The 20,811-nt window shown below is 38.5% G+C and overlaps 1 protein-coding gene across 1 annotated transcript in view; it reads right to left on the bottom strand.

Moving 5' to 3' along the window:
- Positions 1-20,811, bottom strand: part of adcy2a (adenylate cyclase 2a) — a 54,528-nt gene that overhangs the window by 11,495 nt on the left and 22,222 nt on the right. Inside the window, exons 4-16 of the mRNA XM_084027937.1 lie at positions 12,312-12,461; positions 10,503-10,651; positions 10,222-10,333; positions 9,468-9,595; positions 6,766-6,924; positions 6,415-6,547; positions 6,158-6,334; positions 6,026-6,069; positions 5,756-5,836; positions 5,133-5,202; positions 4,778-4,875; positions 4,471-4,555; positions 834-971 (exon numbers count right to left, since the gene is read on the bottom strand). Of these exons, the coding sequence (XP_083884063.1) occupies positions 834-971; positions 4,471-4,555; positions 4,778-4,875; positions 5,133-5,202; positions 5,756-5,836; positions 6,026-6,069; positions 6,158-6,334; positions 6,415-6,547; positions 6,766-6,924; positions 9,468-9,595; positions 10,222-10,333; positions 10,503-10,651; positions 12,312-12,461 (1,524 nt within the window). The remainder of the gene's footprint in view (positions 1-833; positions 972-4,470; positions 4,556-4,777; positions 4,876-5,132; positions 5,203-5,755; positions 5,837-6,025; positions 6,070-6,157; positions 6,335-6,414; positions 6,548-6,765; positions 6,925-9,467; positions 9,596-10,221; positions 10,334-10,502; positions 10,652-12,311; positions 12,462-20,811) is intronic.

Genomic DNA, 20,811 nt, shown 5'->3' with positions numbered 1-20,811 from the left:
CAAGCCTTTTTATTTTTCTCTACAGAACTAAATCTCAATCAGATAAATCTGAAAATTGATGGAGAAAAGTAAAATAATACAATTTTTGGTAACTTTAGATTAGGGAACACATATTTACCATGAACTAGTCTCTTATTAGCATGCATATTACTAGCATATTTGCTGTTTTAAAGCCATTATAAATAACTTACTAATGCCTTATTCTGCATGATCATATTCTGCTACTACTAGGCCTTTAACTACTGTGAGAGTTTTCCAGTTAATCATTTCCTAATCACTGCTTATTGATAGTGAGTTATGGAGTTGTTGGAAACCAACAACAATGAATAAGCTAATAAGTAACTAGTTCATGGTTAATATGTGTTCCCTAATCTAAAGTGTTACCCAATTTTTATATCCAATATTCCCTTATCACTACATGCAAATTGTGTAGGCAATGTAATGCAGTGAAACCATGATGTTTATATTTGAAAAAAAAGTCAAGTGAGGTACTGTTTGTCAAAAGAAAACAATACGAAAAAGATATTTTGATTAAGAGGTGAAAAATCCAATTTGTTCTAGGTGAGATAAATACTACATTACAATGCTAGTGTAATATTAATTGGACCTTGTTTGATGAATAGGATTTTGCAAAAATCAGAAATATTTCTGGTTTCTAATTATTCTAGAGGTAAATTTATTTATTGTATTAGTGTGACATGTTGCATTCTATTACCTTCTAATGACTGCAGTGACCAATAAGGAGTGTCATCTTAATGTTACGTGACATTTCATTCCTCACGAAGCCTAATTGGCGTTAACCCTTCCTTACTGCGGTACCTTACGAAACTTACGATGTTGAAGACTGCCATGATGAGTATTAGAGCTGTGGTTGTCATGGTGAGAGTGATGCGGGGCCATGGCTTGTTGGCAATAATGACGGATGACCTCAGCAGCCACATCCAAGAACTGGAGGCGCCTTTACTGCAGTGCTGTAGGGACACATACAAACAACAGCACGCAGTACAAGAATGTATGAGTCCAAGTACAAAAGTGGACATGGAAGCTGAGATATTAAAGATCATGGACACATTCAAACAAAGAAGAAGCACCGAGGAACACAAGTACAAATGAACTAATTAAAAACACAGCATATGAGCAGGCATGTCCAATAACAAATTACTTATTCTGTTGAGTAAGGACAATTACTGTGAAATAAACTAAATAATGCAAGTTCACGCACTGTAGCACCTATTACTGATTAACTCCCGCTTGCCTCAGCAGAGCCAATGAACAAGTTAAAGAGGCATATCATGATGAAAAGAGGGGCCTATTGACTTAACGGCACATGCTCGCACAACCTCGCTGCAGGACCACTATCTGCTAAAGATAACAGGGGTTCACCAATTAAATCATTATAACTTAGGGATTTAAGATTTAAGAGCAGTAAACACTGTGCAATCATGATTTGCATGTTGACCACTGCATTAAGCCCCATAATAAGTTATGCCATTTATTACAGAGTTATCATTGATGCAAAAATTAAAATTTCTGCTTCAGCAAATGCTGGCCTTGCCTGTGACTGCCTTTTCCTCTCTGCAGCACTGCCTTCAGCTGAATGTGTTTCATTGCAAGACAATGACAGTGAAAGCCCAAATCATTTGCTTGGTCATCTCAGAGCAATATCTGAGCACCACTGTGGCTGAGTGGATGTGACATTTGAATAGCTCAGGGATGTGCATTACCATACAATAAAGTAAGGATGGCAGACTGTATTATGCACCAGCAGGATTACTGGAAATGTAGAGCTAGTGGGATTTTGTTTTGAACACAAAGCATTTGTACACAATTTCCACTTCTAGTCCAGCAGTTCAAATAATGACTTGAATAAAACATAAGAATGAGAATTAAGGTCAACTGAAATGAAAAATGCCTTTTTAAGTATTTTCAACCCCCCTAAATCATATCCCTGGTCATATTGTACACTGATTTAACAATATATGCTGACATTTAAAGAAAAAATAATTATTTCTTTGTATTTTTATATCCAATCCCCAAAAATGTGAAAAGAAAATATGATCAATATACATCAGCTTGGACCAACCAATTTCAACCAATACCATCATGACATCAATCAATCAATCTGCAACTGCTCAGGTTGATTTTAGGACAAAGATTTAAATTTACAGTCACAGAATAGCATAAAATGTAAGTATGTTTGTTTAATATGCATAGTTGACTTTTCTATGGTACCCATCATAATTCCCTGCGAGACCATGACAAGGTTTCTGCAAGTAATCCTGTAAAAGTAAAATATATTCACAGTGAAGCACGCCAGTGTGTTTTATGCCACTGTGTTTTATGCCACTGTGTTTTATGCCACTGGGAAAATCAACTGACTGGCAGGTACACAGGAGCCCTAGGAAAAGCTGTGACGGGTGTCTGCATACGTAGACAATGACATGAACTCTAATAAAGTTAACAAAACAATGCAAGATACTTTTCAATGTTAGCCATCAAGTGTTGCATTTTGTTTATGAGCCTTGGGCAAGTTCAGAGCCAAGCAGCAGATTGTCACTTGCAATCTTGGGTGCATTGCGTGGTACAGGTCAGTGGCATGTGGAATTTTACCTCAGTTGTGTCTTTTTTTTATTAATTATTATTATTATTATTATTTTGCCCTCATTCTCTTTCCTTTTTACATTTTCATTTATTTTTTCATGTATTATTACAAATGAGAGTTAAGTTATCTTCTAGGGATGTCCCGATCCAGCTTTTTGCACTTCCGATCCGATACCGATATTGTAGCTTTAAGTATCGGCCGATACCGATACCGGCCGATCCAAGCATGTATTAAAGATTAAAAATTGATGGAAATGATCCAAAATTAGGGTCTGGAAAAATATGGCTGGAAAATGATGAGCATCACATTAATAGCTACAGATACTGTAAAACACTACAACGACATGAGTGCATATCAAGTAAAATATACGTTATAGGTTTACTGAACAGCCTAATAGTTCATAGAAATTCAGGTAGAAATAGGTTAACTCAGAGTTCCACAGCTTATCAAAAACAATCCTCCCCCCACAGGGGGTCCCTTGCTTTGCATTCACACTGCTCCAGCCCAAACGGGCTTTAGCCCGTACACACGTCATTACGTCCTTATACTACACACAATATGGCTTGATGTTGTTTTGAAGGAGTGCATATATTTATCAACAACACTCGACCTGCATCAGCGCATGTGCGCACGAGCGGATCTGTGCGAGCAGGCAGCGCGGAAGCCGGTCCGGTTCCGCTCACAATGCGAGTCTGAAGAGTGCAACAGCTTATCAAAATACAATGTAAACTTTCCGTGTTTTAGTAGAAAGCGACATCGTGGTGGTTTAACGAGGCGGAACGGCATCAGAACAACATCAAGCGCGTAAAGTACATGAAGAAGAACGTAGCGGGAGCGCGCGGCGAGGATTGTTGTGGCTGCGCGTCTTGCGGAGCAAGTCTACTGTGCTGCGCGGAGGCGCTCCTAATGAAAATGTTTATTGATTTATGAATGAATTGATAGGTGGCTTATGTTTGGCATATTGATTTTATGGCCTGTACAATGGTAGGGGAAACACTGGACATGCACACAAGTCCGTCTTGTTGTTGTTTAGTGGATGCTGGACAGGTCGCGAGGTGTGCGCTAGGTGTGCTGGAAAACGCGGACCGGACTTTGGGGAAAAACGGAAAAAAAAACTGGAATGGATTACCTACATCGGTGCGCTGGAAAACACGGACCGGAGTTTTGAAAAAAAAAAAAAACTGGATCGGGAGTCCGGATCGGGATTTTCCCGTGCAGGCCGATCCGATATCGATATGCATTTTTTGCTAATATCGGCGGACATCCCTATTATCTTCCAGTGGCTACAACTGCAGATGCAATATTGATTCTATTTGAAAAGGCGTAAGGGAAATATTAGCAATTCCATTGTGAGAATGTTTTTGAGGGGACTTAACCCCTATTTAATGTATCATATCGATCCATGCATCCATTATCGTTCAGCACTCCTGTTAAGGGTCATGGGGGAGCTGGAGTCGATCCCAACAGAGGGGAAGGAAGGTTACACCCTAAATGTATCTTAAACAACCTAAAAATGAATTCACCCTTTCCAAATCATTTACAATTCAAACATCATTATCACAAGATCCAGTTGAGACTGGTGTGTTTGCGCCTGAAGGATGTACCAAAACAGTGGTATACACAGGCTCTGCACATGCTCAGGTTCAAGATTAATTTCTGCCCCAAGACAACATCAGAGTAGCATTTGCGTAATCCTTAAGGGCACTGAGGCCAACAACGAGGCACTTAATGGGCTGTTAAACTGACCAGAGCACCACTCAGGTGTCTTTGTTAGGACATTAGGACAAACTGTAAGCACAGAAGTAAAAAAAAAAAAAAAAAGGGGCACTACTCAAACAAGGTTGTTTGCAGTAAATGGATTTACTCACCAGGAAGTGTCCAATAAAACATATGAAGAGGATCAAGGAAAGGATCAGAAAAGCCATTCCAAAGGATATCCCCAAGACAGTTGTCCTAAAAAAAGATATAATATCAATGTTGTCAAGTTAACAAAATTTGGTTCACTGTAAGTTTAATGTCATTAGCACTGCCCTTAGTTCAAAATGACTTAAAGGCACAGAAATATAAGCAAAGTGTAAGTGCAACAAACAAACTGTTTAACACACGAGCACAGAGTAAAACATTGTGTCAATAGTTATTTTACTGCTTTAATACTTTGAAATGAAGCACACATACTTTGGAAGGACGAGAATCTGCACAATAAAAATGCAGAAAAAGATCAGACAGGCGCAGGTGACATAGTATTTGAAGGCCGGCAAGGTTGTTGCTCTGTACTAAAGGATAAAAAGAATGTCAAGTTTCAACAAAAGGCTTTCAAAGGATATCAAATCTACTTCAAAAAGCTTCTCAACTGTGCACTTAAACACAGACACGTCTGCCTCTAATTTACACGATTTCAGGGTAGCTTTCAAGTGTAGACGAGAGAACAAGCAGTAACAGTATGTTCTGTACATTTCTTACAAACAACTCCTCCGATATATCCACTGAGGGGTGAATGATGCCAATTTACTTGCGCTGCCTTTTACTTTACCTCCTTCTCCAAGGTTTTGTTGTGAAAGAATAAGGATATTCTTTGGATGTCTTCGGACTTGAGCCACTGCCTGAAAGCATAAAGGCACCGTTAAAGACCAGATAAAAAGGAGAATACAGGCGCTGTTAAAAGTGATTTATATTATATTCATAACGTATGTAGCAGATGATCACAGAAAGACACTGGAACATAATGTTGATGATAAATTATTTTTTTCCTTCATTCCCGAGGTGCATAAGACACACATCCAATTGGGAACAATTATTGATGTTATGATGAACTAACAGGTTTAATAACATTAAATACTGTTGGTTTTGGACCTTCTGTTGACTTCCTCTTTCTCATAGACTATATATTTCATATTTTTATTTTATATATTTTTATATTTTATATATATTATATATATATATATATATAGACATATTTTGAGACCTTTTTAAACTTATTAATGGGTTCACGATTCATTATAAAGTTTACCATTACCTATTTTTATATTAGGTAATATAACTTAAGGTAAACTTAAGATACACACCATTTTTCATCAATTACAGTTTTAGAAAACATTCTACATACCATACTTTATTACACAATAACATTAAAAGTATCTATATTAAAATACTTACTTTTGAGAATTTATGCCATCAAAGGTCCTGATCATCCTCTCGTTAAGTTCCTCCTCAAACCGTTTCTTCTGAGACTTCGTTCTTTATTGGGTAAACAGAAGAAAGGGACAAAATATCTTTTAAGTTCACATAATATTAGTCACACAGACCAAAGCCTCTAGCAGAAGTCTACTCTTATTAAACATCTTGTCATCTGTCTCGCCGCTGCTAAGGGTCGAGGATAATCCTGCCAAATAAAATTGAGCCGCAGCTGTAAAATGAGCAGCTTGCCTTTCTGATCTCCTCTGGAAGTGATACTGCCCCATCGGCACATCCTAGACAGAAGACGAGGAGAGAGATGAGTTACAAGCGCAACTTCCCCATCACCTAAATCACAGCATATGCATGAGAGAAACTACACACTGCAGTGTTGATCTTCCCATTCTCATTAGTCATGCTGTCTCTGTGGTGTAGGTTGGCAAAGGGCTTGGCTGCTCCCCAGGACTCCAGGTAGCGTGTCATCCTGACGGAGGCTCTCATCTTGGCTCCATCTACAGTGTGTCTGGAACGGTAATGATGCTGTGGGCTCCGACGCGCCACCTGGCCAAACATGGAAATAGTGTCATTTTATCGCACATCCAATGTTCACTTCTCTGAATGTGATGGATGTGCCATGGTACCTTTGGATTAATGACCAGATAAGTGATGACTCCATGTTCTTTCAAATAAGGGTCTCTTTCTTGTCCGACTCCGTCTTCCACCTTATAGGAACCATCCAGGTGCTCTAGTGTCTCCGAAGTGATGTGGACTCGTCTGGCAATAAACAATAAATTAATGGCTTTCCATGAATATTAAGAGTGGACCTGGTTGCTCTTCTGGTATCTTTCAGCATGGACTGACAAATAACAACCAGGCAAAAGTGTCACAGATAAAGTGTGATTAAGTGAAGGTATCGCAAAGAATTTCTAAAGTTGCATCAAGATGTTATGCAAATGGTACAAGTGCTTCCTTCTTACTTCTAGCTCACTCACCCTGGTACACCTCCTGCTTCCATGTGATTGGCCAGAGTGACATCATGTGACCAAACATCATATTGCCATTTCTGAAGTCCAATCACACCACAGAGGACATTCCCAGAATGCACGCCAACACGCATGTTGATGTCAACCCCAGTGGCATCTCGCACTTTCCTGTCATGAACCAAAAAAAAGTCTCAACATAAAATCTGTAGACCTCATGATAAAAGAGAAGAAATGCCATGATGCCTTTATGGGGGTTTTCTTTTCTCAATTAAACTATACATCACTACATCTGAGCTTATGGTTAATGGCATATCAAAACAAGCTTTGAAATACGTAGTACCTAAAATTTCAAAAGTGTAATGACACTCATGAGAGTCTTCAGGCCATAGCCGAGTTAACAGATAAGAATTCCTGGCATTTCATATCTGCATTACATTTTGATGTGGTTAAAGGAGAATGAATGAGCAACTGCTGTCCATGTTTCTTTATCATTGATTTGATGACTGATTAATTCCTGATAATTGACACCTTGAAGGGCATTATCCTGCTTATACTATGGGCACTTTCCAAATAAAAAAAATTAAAGACCATTTTCATGTGTTTTGTAACCAAAATTATTTTTTTCCACAAGCTTTTAACTCCGTTTCCAATAAAACCCTGAGGTTTCCTCCTCTATGAGCTGTTGCTATCGGGTTTATCCAGATGCACTGTGGTTGTCCATGAATACACGAGATCACCCTCCACAAGGAATGGATGCTTTCTCTAACAGACCATGGCCTGGAGCTCACCTTTACACATTTCCCACAGCTCCTCTGATTCTTTGGCTTTTAGAGTGCATTCAGCAAGATCATGTAACGGTCATTCTGGTGGCACCAGAAGGCACAAATTGGTCATGGTTTCGGACCATCATGCAGCTGAGGCTCCCACAGTGCAGAGAAGCAGGGCCACAGATACACAGGAAATCCTCCACCTCCTGGAGATAGGCCAACAACTGTGGGTCTGGCCGCTGAACGAGAGCACTTGGAAAGGTTAGGGCTGCCTTGTGCAGTGGGGCGCACTATCCAGGGCACTAGAGCCGCTTTTACTATAGCGTCTTACTTGGGTGGGCGGTCTGCTTATCAGTGCTGGTGTGTGGAGAGAGCGGCATGTGCAGTGCAATCTGTATGTTAGGAAAAACTAATCATTTTACTGCAAAATCTCTCTTTCTAAAAGAATGGAGGAAAAAGGCAAAACCTTACAAATACAAAATACATACAAAACCCTATAAAAGTCTTAACAAAATCCTTTAGGTCGACAATAGTTTTTCTTGAAGGGATCTTCCCTACGCCTCATCATATTGTTGCGAAAGATGTGTCTTCCCAACTCTACCCAGTGCATGCTCTCTCAGTATGTTGTACGCATGGCAATAGGCAGACACTGCAGACTCATTATAGAGGGCACTCATAAGGCATGGCTCTTTCAAAACATTGTTCGTCTCACTGGCTCAGTGATGCCATCACACAAGCCTACAGTGGAGTCTCTACAGGGGGCGTAAACCTGCCTTATTACGAGTGGAATTTTACGACTTGTGAATTTACGTATGCTGTACTGTCCTCTCTGAGGTCATAACATCAGGTGCGAATCCATAATAAATAGTGGTATGAACCCAAAATTTTATTACAATAAACAGATAAAAATTATGCCCAAATAACTACATGATGACAATTTTTTTTTAAATATCCAAAGTTTTGTTAGGTCTGTCTGCAAGACGAAAAGTGAATCATTTTAAAATGCTTGTTTTCTGAATGAAATTCGGGTTGATCCAAGGTAGGCTTTGCTTATAATGTAGCTGCTCCATCAACACTTACAAAAATGCAATCTAGGCATGAATACGGCAGAAACCTTGTCGTTTGGTTTTTGACAATATGGTTTATTCAGTTTCCTTCAGTCTCTGTTAAAATGTGAGGTATTATTGTAGAGCTCTGTGTGACCACAGACTGCTCCAAAATTAATCGTGACCTAATTCAGTGATGACAGGAAGAGAATCTCAACGTCATGAGAACCCCTTGTGGAGCTGAAACTATACCTAAAGGTTTTCCTAAGACCTCAATCATAACCATCCCATTAAGTTCTTATGCAATGGAAACGTTACGCACTGCTTCAGTCAATATGACAGACCTTGGCAAGCAAACTTTATACCAGCAAGGTTCAAAGTCAAAAATATTGCGTATGTTTGACAGTTTATAATATATCATTTGACTGTATATTCAATAAAAAGACAAGCTAGTTATTCAGCCATGTCTTTGTCCCCAAATCAATTAGTTCCAGGAACAAATGAGAGGCCATGTGTTCTGACAGCCACAGCATGAGGTAGCAAGTTGAAAAGCGAATGGGATGTGGCAGTATGTTGAGTTGGGCAATACCCAACATCTTGCAGCTTGTGTGTAACAGTCACCATCCTGTGGTGTTCAGAGGATGAGTCAATGAATGGACTAATGTGACTCGATAGTCAATTATTTTTCTCATGTTATGTATCTAGTGCATAAATTTAGAACGGTGCACAGACCGTTTAATATGAAGTACTTTGTAGGTGTCCATTATCAGGAATTGATGCACATCAATTCAGCAAGTTGCCTTAGTGGCAACATCATCAACCTCAGCAGACAATCAAAATACTGATTAACTAAACACCTGTTATTATTTAGCAGCACTTTTATGTATCTGACACTTACTTGATGGCCTCACACATGTCCAGACCCATTTTCACACAGTTTTTAGCATGGTCGGGCAGAGACTCTGGTAAGCCGGACACGCAGTAGTAACAGTCGCCAAGGATTTTGATCCGCATACATTCGTTTTCCTGCATATAAAAAGGTGGATCACAAACTCAGACACACTGGGTCAGATAAAAAAGTACAGGCAGCCTTTAAATTTAAGAACATAAACTCTTTCAGGGAAAATCCACCTTTAAATGTTTACATTCAATATGCCTTGTAAATTAGCTACACTGTATTATGATTAATTAATGTTAATGGGAGTGGAAAAATAAAGGTGTATATTTTCTATCAGTTAGTACATGATTGAACAGAAGGTAACGCTTGCGGTTTGATAACGAAGCTCCTATCCAAACCTTAAAAGAGTAGGTTTACCAGTTATAGCAAAGACTGAAGAGGAAAAAATATATACATTTGTTCAGATATTTGCAGTGCAAATTGTATTGTATCTGCACTACAAATAACAGTGTGAAGTTGAATCATTTACGTTTTACTTGGCATTTTCAGGAATAAGAAAATCTATCTGGATTCATCAAAAAGCAATACAAAAGTGACCAGAAATGTAATATACAACACCAAAAACTGGTTTATGACAGTGTAATCATTTGCAGTAGAGTGGATTTTACCCTTCACATAATGTGATAGGGAGTATGATATATGAGAGATTTATCGTTTAGCCCCCAATGAAGCAGTCCAACAATGAAATGTTTACCTTAGCAATTTGATCAAATTTGCCAAACAGCTCATTCAGCATGTGCACCAGCTCCCCAGGTGAGCAGTCACTGGCTAGCCTTGTGAATCCCACTATATCAGCATACAGTATACTGGAGATGGGAAAAAAGCAATATACTATAATGTAATGCTTTTATATGATTACCAGGAAAACCTGTAGTAACATGCACACAATATGCGTCACATATGTGTCGTACAAGTAAAGTACAGTACTTCTTAATGGTATGAGTGGTAATCCAAAAAAATAATAATAATACATGCCTGACATTAGTGTGTCTCTGGACATAGAGGTTGTGAAAATTATTTGTGTTCTCAATCTGGCCGAAGTTTGGGCCCTTCAGTCTCTGGATGATCTCAGCTTTCATCACGCGAGCGATGTGAGCTGGCAGCAGAGACAACAGGAGACGCTCCTAAAGGTAGTAACACCAAGAGAGCACAGTTCATTTATTTCACGAAGAAATAACACACTGTCAGTGGAAAAGACACAAAGTGAAGCATAATGAGAAAACGTCTGATTTTAGTCACAAAAGAAGCTTTCAAATCCAAAGTTCGGACAATTGTATTATTGAAGTATAATAACCAGGGACCTTCAATTTTCACTGAATAGGACACATTCAGCAAATTTATAATTAATTAAATTCTGTCCTCATTTAATTGTGAAGCATCAGACTTTGATGACATAAGACAAAAAGCTGTCACCATTATGTCCCCAGCCTCCATGAAAGCTTCAGGTGTGAAGGTTAACCGGGCAGTACATTATGTCAGGTTGGACTTCCTGTAACTCAAATTAATGATCAATGAAGAAGAAAGAAACACAGTGCACATTATTTTACTGACAGCCACCAGAAGTCAGACTCAACCCTTCTTTGGGTAATACTGAAGGTATTACCCTACGCTAACTTGCCCAGCAATGAGCAAATAAAACTCCTCCTAGGGTGAGAGCTTCAAGATCGGGGAAAAGCCTTAATTAAGCCAATGTCACCTCTAACCCCAACAAGTTTTCTGCACCATTGATTGTCTGCCTGTAGTGCTGCTAAGGTGCTGAGGGTCCTGCTCGAAGGAGAGGTCCATGCTGGCTATTAAACGCTGCCAGGGCTTTGGGTTTATGATAAATTCACATAGTTCTCCCTTGGAGCACTCACAGTGAAAATGTATGCACTTACTGTACTGCAGGGCACTTTGGATAAAAGCATGCAGCATGCAGCAAACAGCATATATTATGAGCACCCGGGAGAAATGTGTCTCTGCACAGTTACTGCCATCTGTTGCACGCAGCAGTAGGGCAACTACCAAACACCCCACCCAAGGCATTTTCAGCTTCACTCGTGGCAGTTACAACAACACAAGCTGGATTCACCATAGGGATAACCAGCTCCACCCCAAGCCTGGGCTTCACAATAACAGCTGGGTTCACCCTCATCTGGCTGAAACGCAAAACTGCAGCGCCTGTAGTTAAATGCTAGCTAGATCCCAGTTTCGCACAGCAGTGAGCTTTAATCAACACCTTGCTAATTCCTCACAGGAAGTCATGCTGCTCATAAGTGGCAGCACCACCTGCAATCATCTGCATTTATTGTGCCAACCTTTACACGCAGCATGTGGACAAAAGCACAAAGGCAAAGACCTCCATGCAAAGTTGCTGGTTGGCTAGATATCATGAACTGAAGTATTATTGTCCATGGCATCTGCACACAAAGACCATTCAAACATTCTGTGGAATGCAGATGTTCCCAGGGATTTAACGCTATCATCACACTAACTGAGGTCATTAACAATTACCACATTCTATATAACACAACCCTTGAGTCTTGACACAAATCCTCTGTGGAGTCCTTCTATTCCTAAACCACAGGAATCAAGCACTGACACAGATAAGCAGAGCTGAATGGCTCCGACGATGCACACATTGGAGGTAAATTTTTTCTCATTTGTATCTATTTTCTTTGACAATAATTTTCATAATTATTGTAATCAACACCATCGTGATCACAGCAGCACTATTTCATGTCACTCCCTATCTGTGTGACTTTCCCTGGCTCACTGGTCATTACGACTTATTGACCACTTTACCTGTTGTCTCTTCTCAAACTCCAATTTAATTGGCGACTTGATGCAGTTGCAGGTGTCCTGATAAGTCTGTTTAAGTGCCAACTCCATCAGATGCTTGTGGTACGCCCCCGCCATGTTGCCACACAGGAAGATGATAACATTGGCCAAAATCTGTACAGGAACAGAGCACAGACAGAGCTGGCATTAGATAAATAACAGACAATAATAATCTTCAAGTAAATATATACATGGATGATTAATGGGTGGTATCTAATTAAGGAGTAGACAAAGAGCTGTGAAAAAGAAGATATTCAACATTGCCACCTGTTGGGTTGCTATTATAATATGAAAAAAAAAAACATTTTCATGCAGCAATGCATTTTTAAACTTCAATTTTAACATTTAGAGATGGGAAAAAAGCTTCTCTTCAGGGTACTGGGCCCTGGCAACTGGGATCCTGCAGTGATGTCAACATCCAGCACCACACAATATTTACTGACATGAATGTATTTATTGAATAAGTTATTTCAAGAAAACAATTTCCACAGCACCTCAGAGATAGAGAAATACAGTACAATGTATGATGATGTATGGGAATTAGATGTATGTGATCTCCATCCAGTTGTTGATTGCCTAAAATGCAATAGCAGCATGTATTGCCCACATTAACTTTACTTTAAAATGACTTTTTTCCAAAAGGACTACATTTATTTATTTTAGATGACTTACTTTATAATTCTACATTTATTTATTTGAGGGGACCTTTATTTCGTAATGCCACATTTATATCTTCAGGGGATTATTTTTCCATTATGCAACATTTATTTTGTGGCTTTATTTCAATCTTTGATATTCAAATACAGGGGATATGGAGATATCACAAATTCAGACCAAAGCATCTGCTTTTCTTTTAATCCTTCTATTTTTTTCACTTTATTGTATGACATTTTTATAATGTGAAGCACTTTGAGACTGCCTTGTGTATGAAATTTGCTATACAACTAAAGTTGCCTTGCCTTGCTAGTTACATTAGCTAGCTACTTCCACCTCACACTAGGGGTGGGAATCTCTTGGCACCTCACGATTCAATTCACGATTCAATTCTAAACTAATTATCGATGAATCTCGAATTTTTTGTGTACATTTCCATGCATGATTTAAAAAAATAAAAGAAATCTGAGTTTGCTACTCAGTTTTATAAAAGAAAAGGCTTTTCTTTGTAGATATGACTTTATATGAACACAAAATGTTCCTGTTACACGCGAAAAGCATCTCCCTGGGAGTACAAACAACAAGGTCGTGGCTGCATTTATGCCGAGACGAGGTGATGTCCAGTGTTTACGTAGCAGCTACGGTGTTAGCCTAGCCTAGCTCATTCAGGATTCACCGATCCCCCTCTGGGTAAAGGTATAAAGTCAGACAGAACGCCGTTCAGTTTCCCGGTGTATCTGGGGCTTCCACAACATGTACGAAGCAGTAATAGTGTTTATTTCGGCCATGAATGATGAAACATTATCGGTGTAAATGCAGCGGGTGCCGCACAGATTTCTCTCTCGGCCGTGTCTCTGTTATGTGCAACACCACACCTGCATTTCCGAATTCCGCTTTTTGCATTCCGTAAACAATACTTTATTAACATTTAGAATTTATTTTTGACATTTGTGAATCGATTCAGAATCATCTGCATCGCGATGCATCTAAGAATACATTTTTTTCCCCACCACTACCTCACACCCCGGAGCCCTCCACGCTGCTAGGAGACTGCTGAGACTACTGAGCCGGAAAGTGTGCTGATCCGGTGGGGAGTTGAGGCGGTCTAGCATCAGACACCCAGTACTGGAGTTTGGGTCTCTGATTTCTGGAGATGCTGTACACTCTTCTTGAACAAGAGTAGCTTGGAAAACAGCTATTGGAAACTCAATTTTAAACATGTACTGATTATCAGACCAAAATACTAAATCTGTTAAGTAAAGTAAAGTAAAGTAAAGCACATCCTGTTATGTCCTCAATGATCAAAGCTTCACAGAGGTGCTGACTTGGCATGTACTCCAACATCACCCCTAGGCCATACATAGCATTTTCTGGATACAAATTAATTGCAAAGATGTTTCCATTTTTCATCCATTCAACAATTTTGTTTTCTGCTGTGTGCATAAGATTACAGCCTCACAGGGCCACAAGCATTGCTGTAAACAACCTGAATCTTCATTCGATGGAAAAAGGAAAATCAATGATGTATTCATGGCACATACTGTATGTGATGCTAACAACCAAGTCATGCAATTTGCATTCAGTGGTTTACCAGGAATTGATAAATATGAAGAGCTGACGTCCAAGGACAATTATAAAAGACAAGAGCAATTGTATTGACCCTACATGTGATATTCATTGCTTACAACGTCCACCTTTTTCAGTCAATATCGTAACAGAGAATAGAAAACTACAACTCCAACCAAAGCTCTTCACTATGCCCACAGAATGCAAATTGTGATCTGTGAAGAGTGAAGTCTATTCTGTTTTTTCATTTCCAAACGGCGCTCGACTTTCATTCACATTTCACACATCCCTCATGGCAGCACTACACATGAAGCTCCGTTAGGATTATGGACGTGGCCCGGTGAATGTCGAAAGTCCCAGGGGCACTAATTTCCTCAAGCTCAATATTTTGCAATTTAAAGCAAATGGACAATGTAATGGTTCTCTCCCATAGTCTCTTACAAAAGAATATTTCCCCCCGCTCCTTAACCCTCTTTTATACTCTCTTGTTTCCCTGCCTCGTCTCATTCTCACCAATTTCTCTTTCACTTGTCTCTGTCTTTATTTATAGGATAATGGTGACCTTCTTGTCACACTGACCACTGGCAATTTGCGTTCTCTCATCTCACGTAAATGTTCTCAACAGATTTGCATTACAGCACTGGGACAATAAGCGTGTTGCCTTTTGCACAAAGAACAAATTGTTGATTTCAGTACAAATACTCAGCGCAAATAGCTAAAGTACAAAACTATTTTTCAGCTAACATGAGTTTAAGGGAACCGTTTCATTTATATAGATGATCACTTTTTACCAACAGAAAACGTAAGAAATGACACTTCCTGCTGTTCTATCTTGAAGACAACCCTAACCTATCGAAACAGTGCAATAGCTGTTTCATAACAGAGAAATCAATGAACAAAAAATAATATCAATACTGTAATATACGCAATGACTCAAAAACATATGTATATGATATCCCTACTGAGAAAAAACCTGATTTGTATGTTCAGCAACTCATTCTGTGAGTGTCCCGTGTCTCCTTTCTATTTGACAAAAGCAAACATCAGAGGCAGAGGCCATGTCCATGTGAGGCCTGCTAGCTGGGTTAATGTTCACATCTATTCACTGTATTTGGGGCAGACATCTCTCTTGCTATCCAATAAATGTATTATGTCCTCTCTCCAAATGTCCAAACGCAGACGGTTATTTTCTCCAATTAAAGGGCATTACATTTAGAAGCATGGCTTTGTCCATGTTTATTTTCCATTAGAAATCTGACAAAACAGTGTGCACTTTGAGCTACAGAACAGTCCAGGGTTAAGACAAGTACACTGAATGACTGAAAGCAGGCACAAGAGGATGGACTGGGCCATGAAAGCTGCTTTATAAAGAGGGTTTTCAGCAGCCCATATATTGTATGCAATATTATCTACTCTTACCTTGAATAACCTTAAAGCATCATCATATTTAAGAAGATCAGCTTCCCATTCATTCTCTCTAAGTACAATTCAATTCTCAATTATAAATAGTTGCACTAGACAACCCAAGCCAGAGCTACCTCTTTGCAGTCCTCAAAACTTACATATGATGTGTTAGATGTAAAACACTACTGCATTGTGGCTGGTGTGGATGGAGGCAGTGCTCCTCTATTAGCTGACATCTGTTAGACAAGACACTGACAGCAATCCAAGTCATCTCAAAGGTCAGCTGTGTGAATCGTACATACCTCACTGGTACCCAATTACTGATAACAGGGGGTTAGCAGGGTTAGGTGAGGATGCCCTCTAAAGGGCTTTGAGTCCCACCGGTGTATCTGGGATTATCTAAATCAGAGAGCTAAGCCCCATGTGGGCTATTATGGCTGCCATTATCCGACCATGTGTAAAGCAAGACAACGATCTAAGATCACGTGAAGGCGAGTCTGGTTTTAATTACCTGACCCAGACATCCAGCAGACGTGATTTCATGATCCCTTCAACAGAATATATCATAAGTACAATTGACTGCCTCAAATAAACTTCTCAACAATTCTCAAGACAGAAGTGCAGTGGGAAACCCAAATCCTACCAAGGGTAGATGTAACAAAACTGAATTGTTAAAAATGGAGGTGATGAAATGGATGTGAATTGAAAATGGAGCCGTAAGAATGGATGTGAAATGAAAAATGGAGCCATTTTTAATCAATTTGTCAGTCATCATTCTACACAAAATTGCCAAATTTTTAAGGAAATTGTCCTCAAGGGCAGGAGTAACGAAAAGTATTTGATGAAAAGGCTTACAAATGAATGAATAAATTCACTATCGTTTTGGTAAACTTGATAAACATTTGAAATTAATTAAAACAGCGTTGCTCTGATTATCAAATGTTGATATTTCATCATTCACAAAACGCAACTGATGTTTACAGTCTTGGTTTACAGCATGCAGTTTTTGTTATTTCCATCCAAATTGGCAACGACTCTCGATAGCTATCGTACCCCATCCCTCCTTTCAGCAAGGGAAATAATAAATTATTGGTGATTAACACTCGGAATGTATAAAAAAAATTAAGGTTGGTTGAGTCTGAAAATAAAAGCACGGTGATTGAATTTTCAGAATTCCGTCAAGCTATTCATTGTTTGGTGTTTAACGTCAGTTTCTGAATCTTACAAAGTTCTATACAGTAATTGAAAAAGTTGACTTCCGATTTCTGTTATATACTTAAATGTATTATCCTTAAAGAATATTCAACTGCTGTACAGCAGAGCTGTGTGGAAATAATACATATATTTTTACATTATCAGGATAATAATTTATATTCTCACTCTTTAGCTCAATAGTTAGACATGTAAAAAATGCAGCCTGATAGAAAAAATATATAAATTCATAAGTGCGGAGCTTATGATTACCTTATTTAAGATTAATTTAAACCTATTGTAAACTGATGTTCACTTAAAAAAAAGTTATGCAATAAAAAAACAAAAAAAAACAAAGACAAGTTGGGCCCAACAGGGGGCTTTCATCTCTTCAATAAATGAGGTGGATCATTAAGACTGATGAGCCAGCACCGTAAAGTTTAATGGACTTGACAAACTGGATGTCAGCATGGTTCACTTTCACTTAATGCCCCTTGGGCAGTTTGTATGCACACTAGAGCAATGTGCAAGTGTGGACATTTAATGGCTGACATTTACAAATTTCTGCTAGGAAAGACGGGTGTTTTTTAATATTAACTGCTGAGCTGAATTCATGTAAATTAAAAATCCAACATACCACAAATGCCAGCATACCGAATGTGAATGTCAGTGTATGTGCCTGTGTTCCATCCGAATAGTAGGACATTTTGGGAAACATGCTATTATTAATATGTTATTGATAACACTCACATGTCTATATGGTAAGTAGATAGCCAGCAGCCAGTTAGCTGAACTCAGCATTCATTCTGGAAAAAGGGGGAAATGGATAGTCTTGGAGCATCCATCTCTCCTGTTGTTGACTCACTGTTTTCATCTTTACTTATAATCTTGTTATTTTCATCACTTTCAAACTATTTTAAGTTTAGGACCAGGCTACTGCCATTTCAAATTCCATTAAGGAAATAAAGAAATACAAATGTACTGTCCAACCATTTTTTAGGATATGCATTTCCCTACAAAAAGGAGCCATTTCTCAAACTCTATGCCAGGTGGTCTTACACACATACTGAATTTGAACCATAATACATCATGCGCAATTCATCCCGTCATTATCATAACACAAATACAGACTTGGCCCGAAGCGGAGTCAACAAACTGATGGACAACAACAGGGCCATCACCGACGACAAATAAAATGCACATAACAAAACAGGGCAGCTAGTATTTGGCGGAGTCCGTGTTTACTAGTGGGCAATACGTTCATTGGCAATGTCACAGCGAGCCCAGCATGCCATCTTGACTGCCGATTGAGCAACAAGCTGTCTCCTTCCAACAATGCCTTTGTAACTTCACACACACACACACACACACACACGCACGCATGCACACAAGAAAGAACGCACTTTGCATTAGCAAATGGAGTATAAAAGGCATTACACACTTTATTTCAATTTAGTCTGATCTGATTATTCTTTTCGCCTCTTCTCTGCCAGCCATTCATTCAAAGTCAATCCAGTGCAGGTTATATACTACCTATTGTGATTAAGCACAACTCTACAAAAGCCCTTACAATGTATTTTTAGGCATACTTCTGCTAGAATGATCGGACTTGGATATTGTTCGACTTTCCCCATGCAGGTTGTCTGTTCATGAAGCTGGCTATCATTCTCATTTTGTTTTGTCATTTCCATTGCCTTAACTGTCCTTTCATAGAGCCATTTTGATTTTTGTTATATTCCAGTGTTAGAATCTGTCTGTCACACATGTCCATCACACTTTTCAGTTGTCATTGATAACAACACTAATCCAGTAGTCTAATTTTGTCGACATTATTAAATACTAAAGATTTAAACTGCTGTTTTTAATAAATTATTATCCCTCTTTCATATAAGATATGTAGTTCAAACATACTGTTTAACATTACAGTATAAAATAAGCATACAAATCAATCTACAAATAATGTAAAATGTTTGAGGACAACATTTTACCGTGAACAATTTGAGACCATGAAAAGGAAGTGTGGGTTTTGATATATGGAGATCGCTTAATTGGGAAAAAACAGACCATTTTACTTCCTCGCAATATTGTTTTGCTAAAATATATTGTAATGATGGAACTAGCATAATCATTTAATTGCACTATACTTCAAGTAAGAATTCATTGTAATTTCTGAAACAGCTCTCACATCACTGATACAGTACTATTCAATATTTCTACAATGTATATTATCTTAAAGGACACTCCTCTCTGACAAATTTCCACTGGAATTATGCTGACAGGCAAAGTGACTTCATGCACAAGAGGAGCTGGCAGATAGTGGCCATGTAGCATACAGCCCCAGGCTGCCCAGATGCCAGTATGCCCACGCTACAGTTACACACGAAAGAAAAGCAGTCCAAATAACAGGCGCCATCACAGCAGAGTTCACAGAGGCAATAGCGCAGGTCTTTTTGGTTTTGATGATTTTTATTTATTATTTAAAAATGAATGGAGTCTTTAAAAGCATTATTCCAAAAGCTTGACTCATGAACACTGCTGATAATCCTGTAGTGATTTTTACAAAGAATTCTAGGATGGCAGTTATGTTGTATGATATACAATTGTACAATTAAGATTAATAATGTATGATAAGTGACATTTTAGTCAGATTATAATTGAGCAACAGGGCTGACAAACCACAATACACACAAAAAAAGGCACAGAGAAGAGTAATTTACATGTAGTAGGGCACTGAGATGAGAACATGATTTAATAATAATGATTAGGCTTTTGTGTATGCTAGAAATGCCCCTTGGGACTGTGAAATGTTAAATTACATCCTGGACTGAAATACATGATTATCAGTGAGGCGTGGCTTATGTGGCCGGCTCGTTAAACTAATTTTATTTCCTTCATGCATTAGTTGGAATTAGCTGTAGGTGTACTGGCAATCATTGAATCCTGGAATCAGGTTTGATTGAGCTCAAATTAATTAAACTATGCATTAGCCAGAAAATTGGTTTCCTGATAGGTATGTTTTGTCTTTACCAGCATATGCCAACTCCCTGAACAGTTTGTGCTTAAAACAGCAATACTGCTGGAAATACTGTGACCTTTTAATAAAGTATAAAAAACACATTAGAATTTCTATCGTTCAGCTGCTATGCTAAATCATGCTTTCTTTAAAGGTCAGATTTATTTATTTGTTAAAAATACAGACTGTGTGATTAAAATGACCAGAAATAAGCAGAATGGGGAAACCTTAAATGTCTGGAAAGGAAAAACAATTCCATTAAGATTCCATCCGGATAATAAAACAAAACAAACAACAGTATGTATGCTTCACATTGAGTATGGATAAGGCAGGATAACATGTAGCTATGTATAAGAAAAACAGTATACAAAGGTTACAACGTTTTAAAAAAGCTGATGTTCTTACAGTGTTACATATAATTTGTTCTAATGTTTGTGTTTGTTGTGTGCCCTGAGAGAAAACTCAACTTGGATCTCTGTTGTTGAAAACAGGTTGCTTGTTTGCAGAGCATTAACAGTTTCATATATGTTTAAATGCAGTGTAGTCTTCAGGTATTCTTAATCTATTTATTGTTTTTCTTAAAGGTTAATGACTAATACACAGGTCCACTGGATGTTACTTATTTCTTGGCTGACC

The sequence above is a fragment of the Eutrigla gurnardus genome (assembly GCF_963514095.1).
Source record: "Eutrigla gurnardus genome assembly, chromosome: 14".
In the NCBI taxonomy this organism is placed as follows: Eukaryota; Metazoa; Chordata; class Actinopteri; order Perciformes; family Triglidae; genus Eutrigla; species Eutrigla gurnardus.
This window is presented reverse-complemented; position numbering and strand designations above follow the sequence as displayed.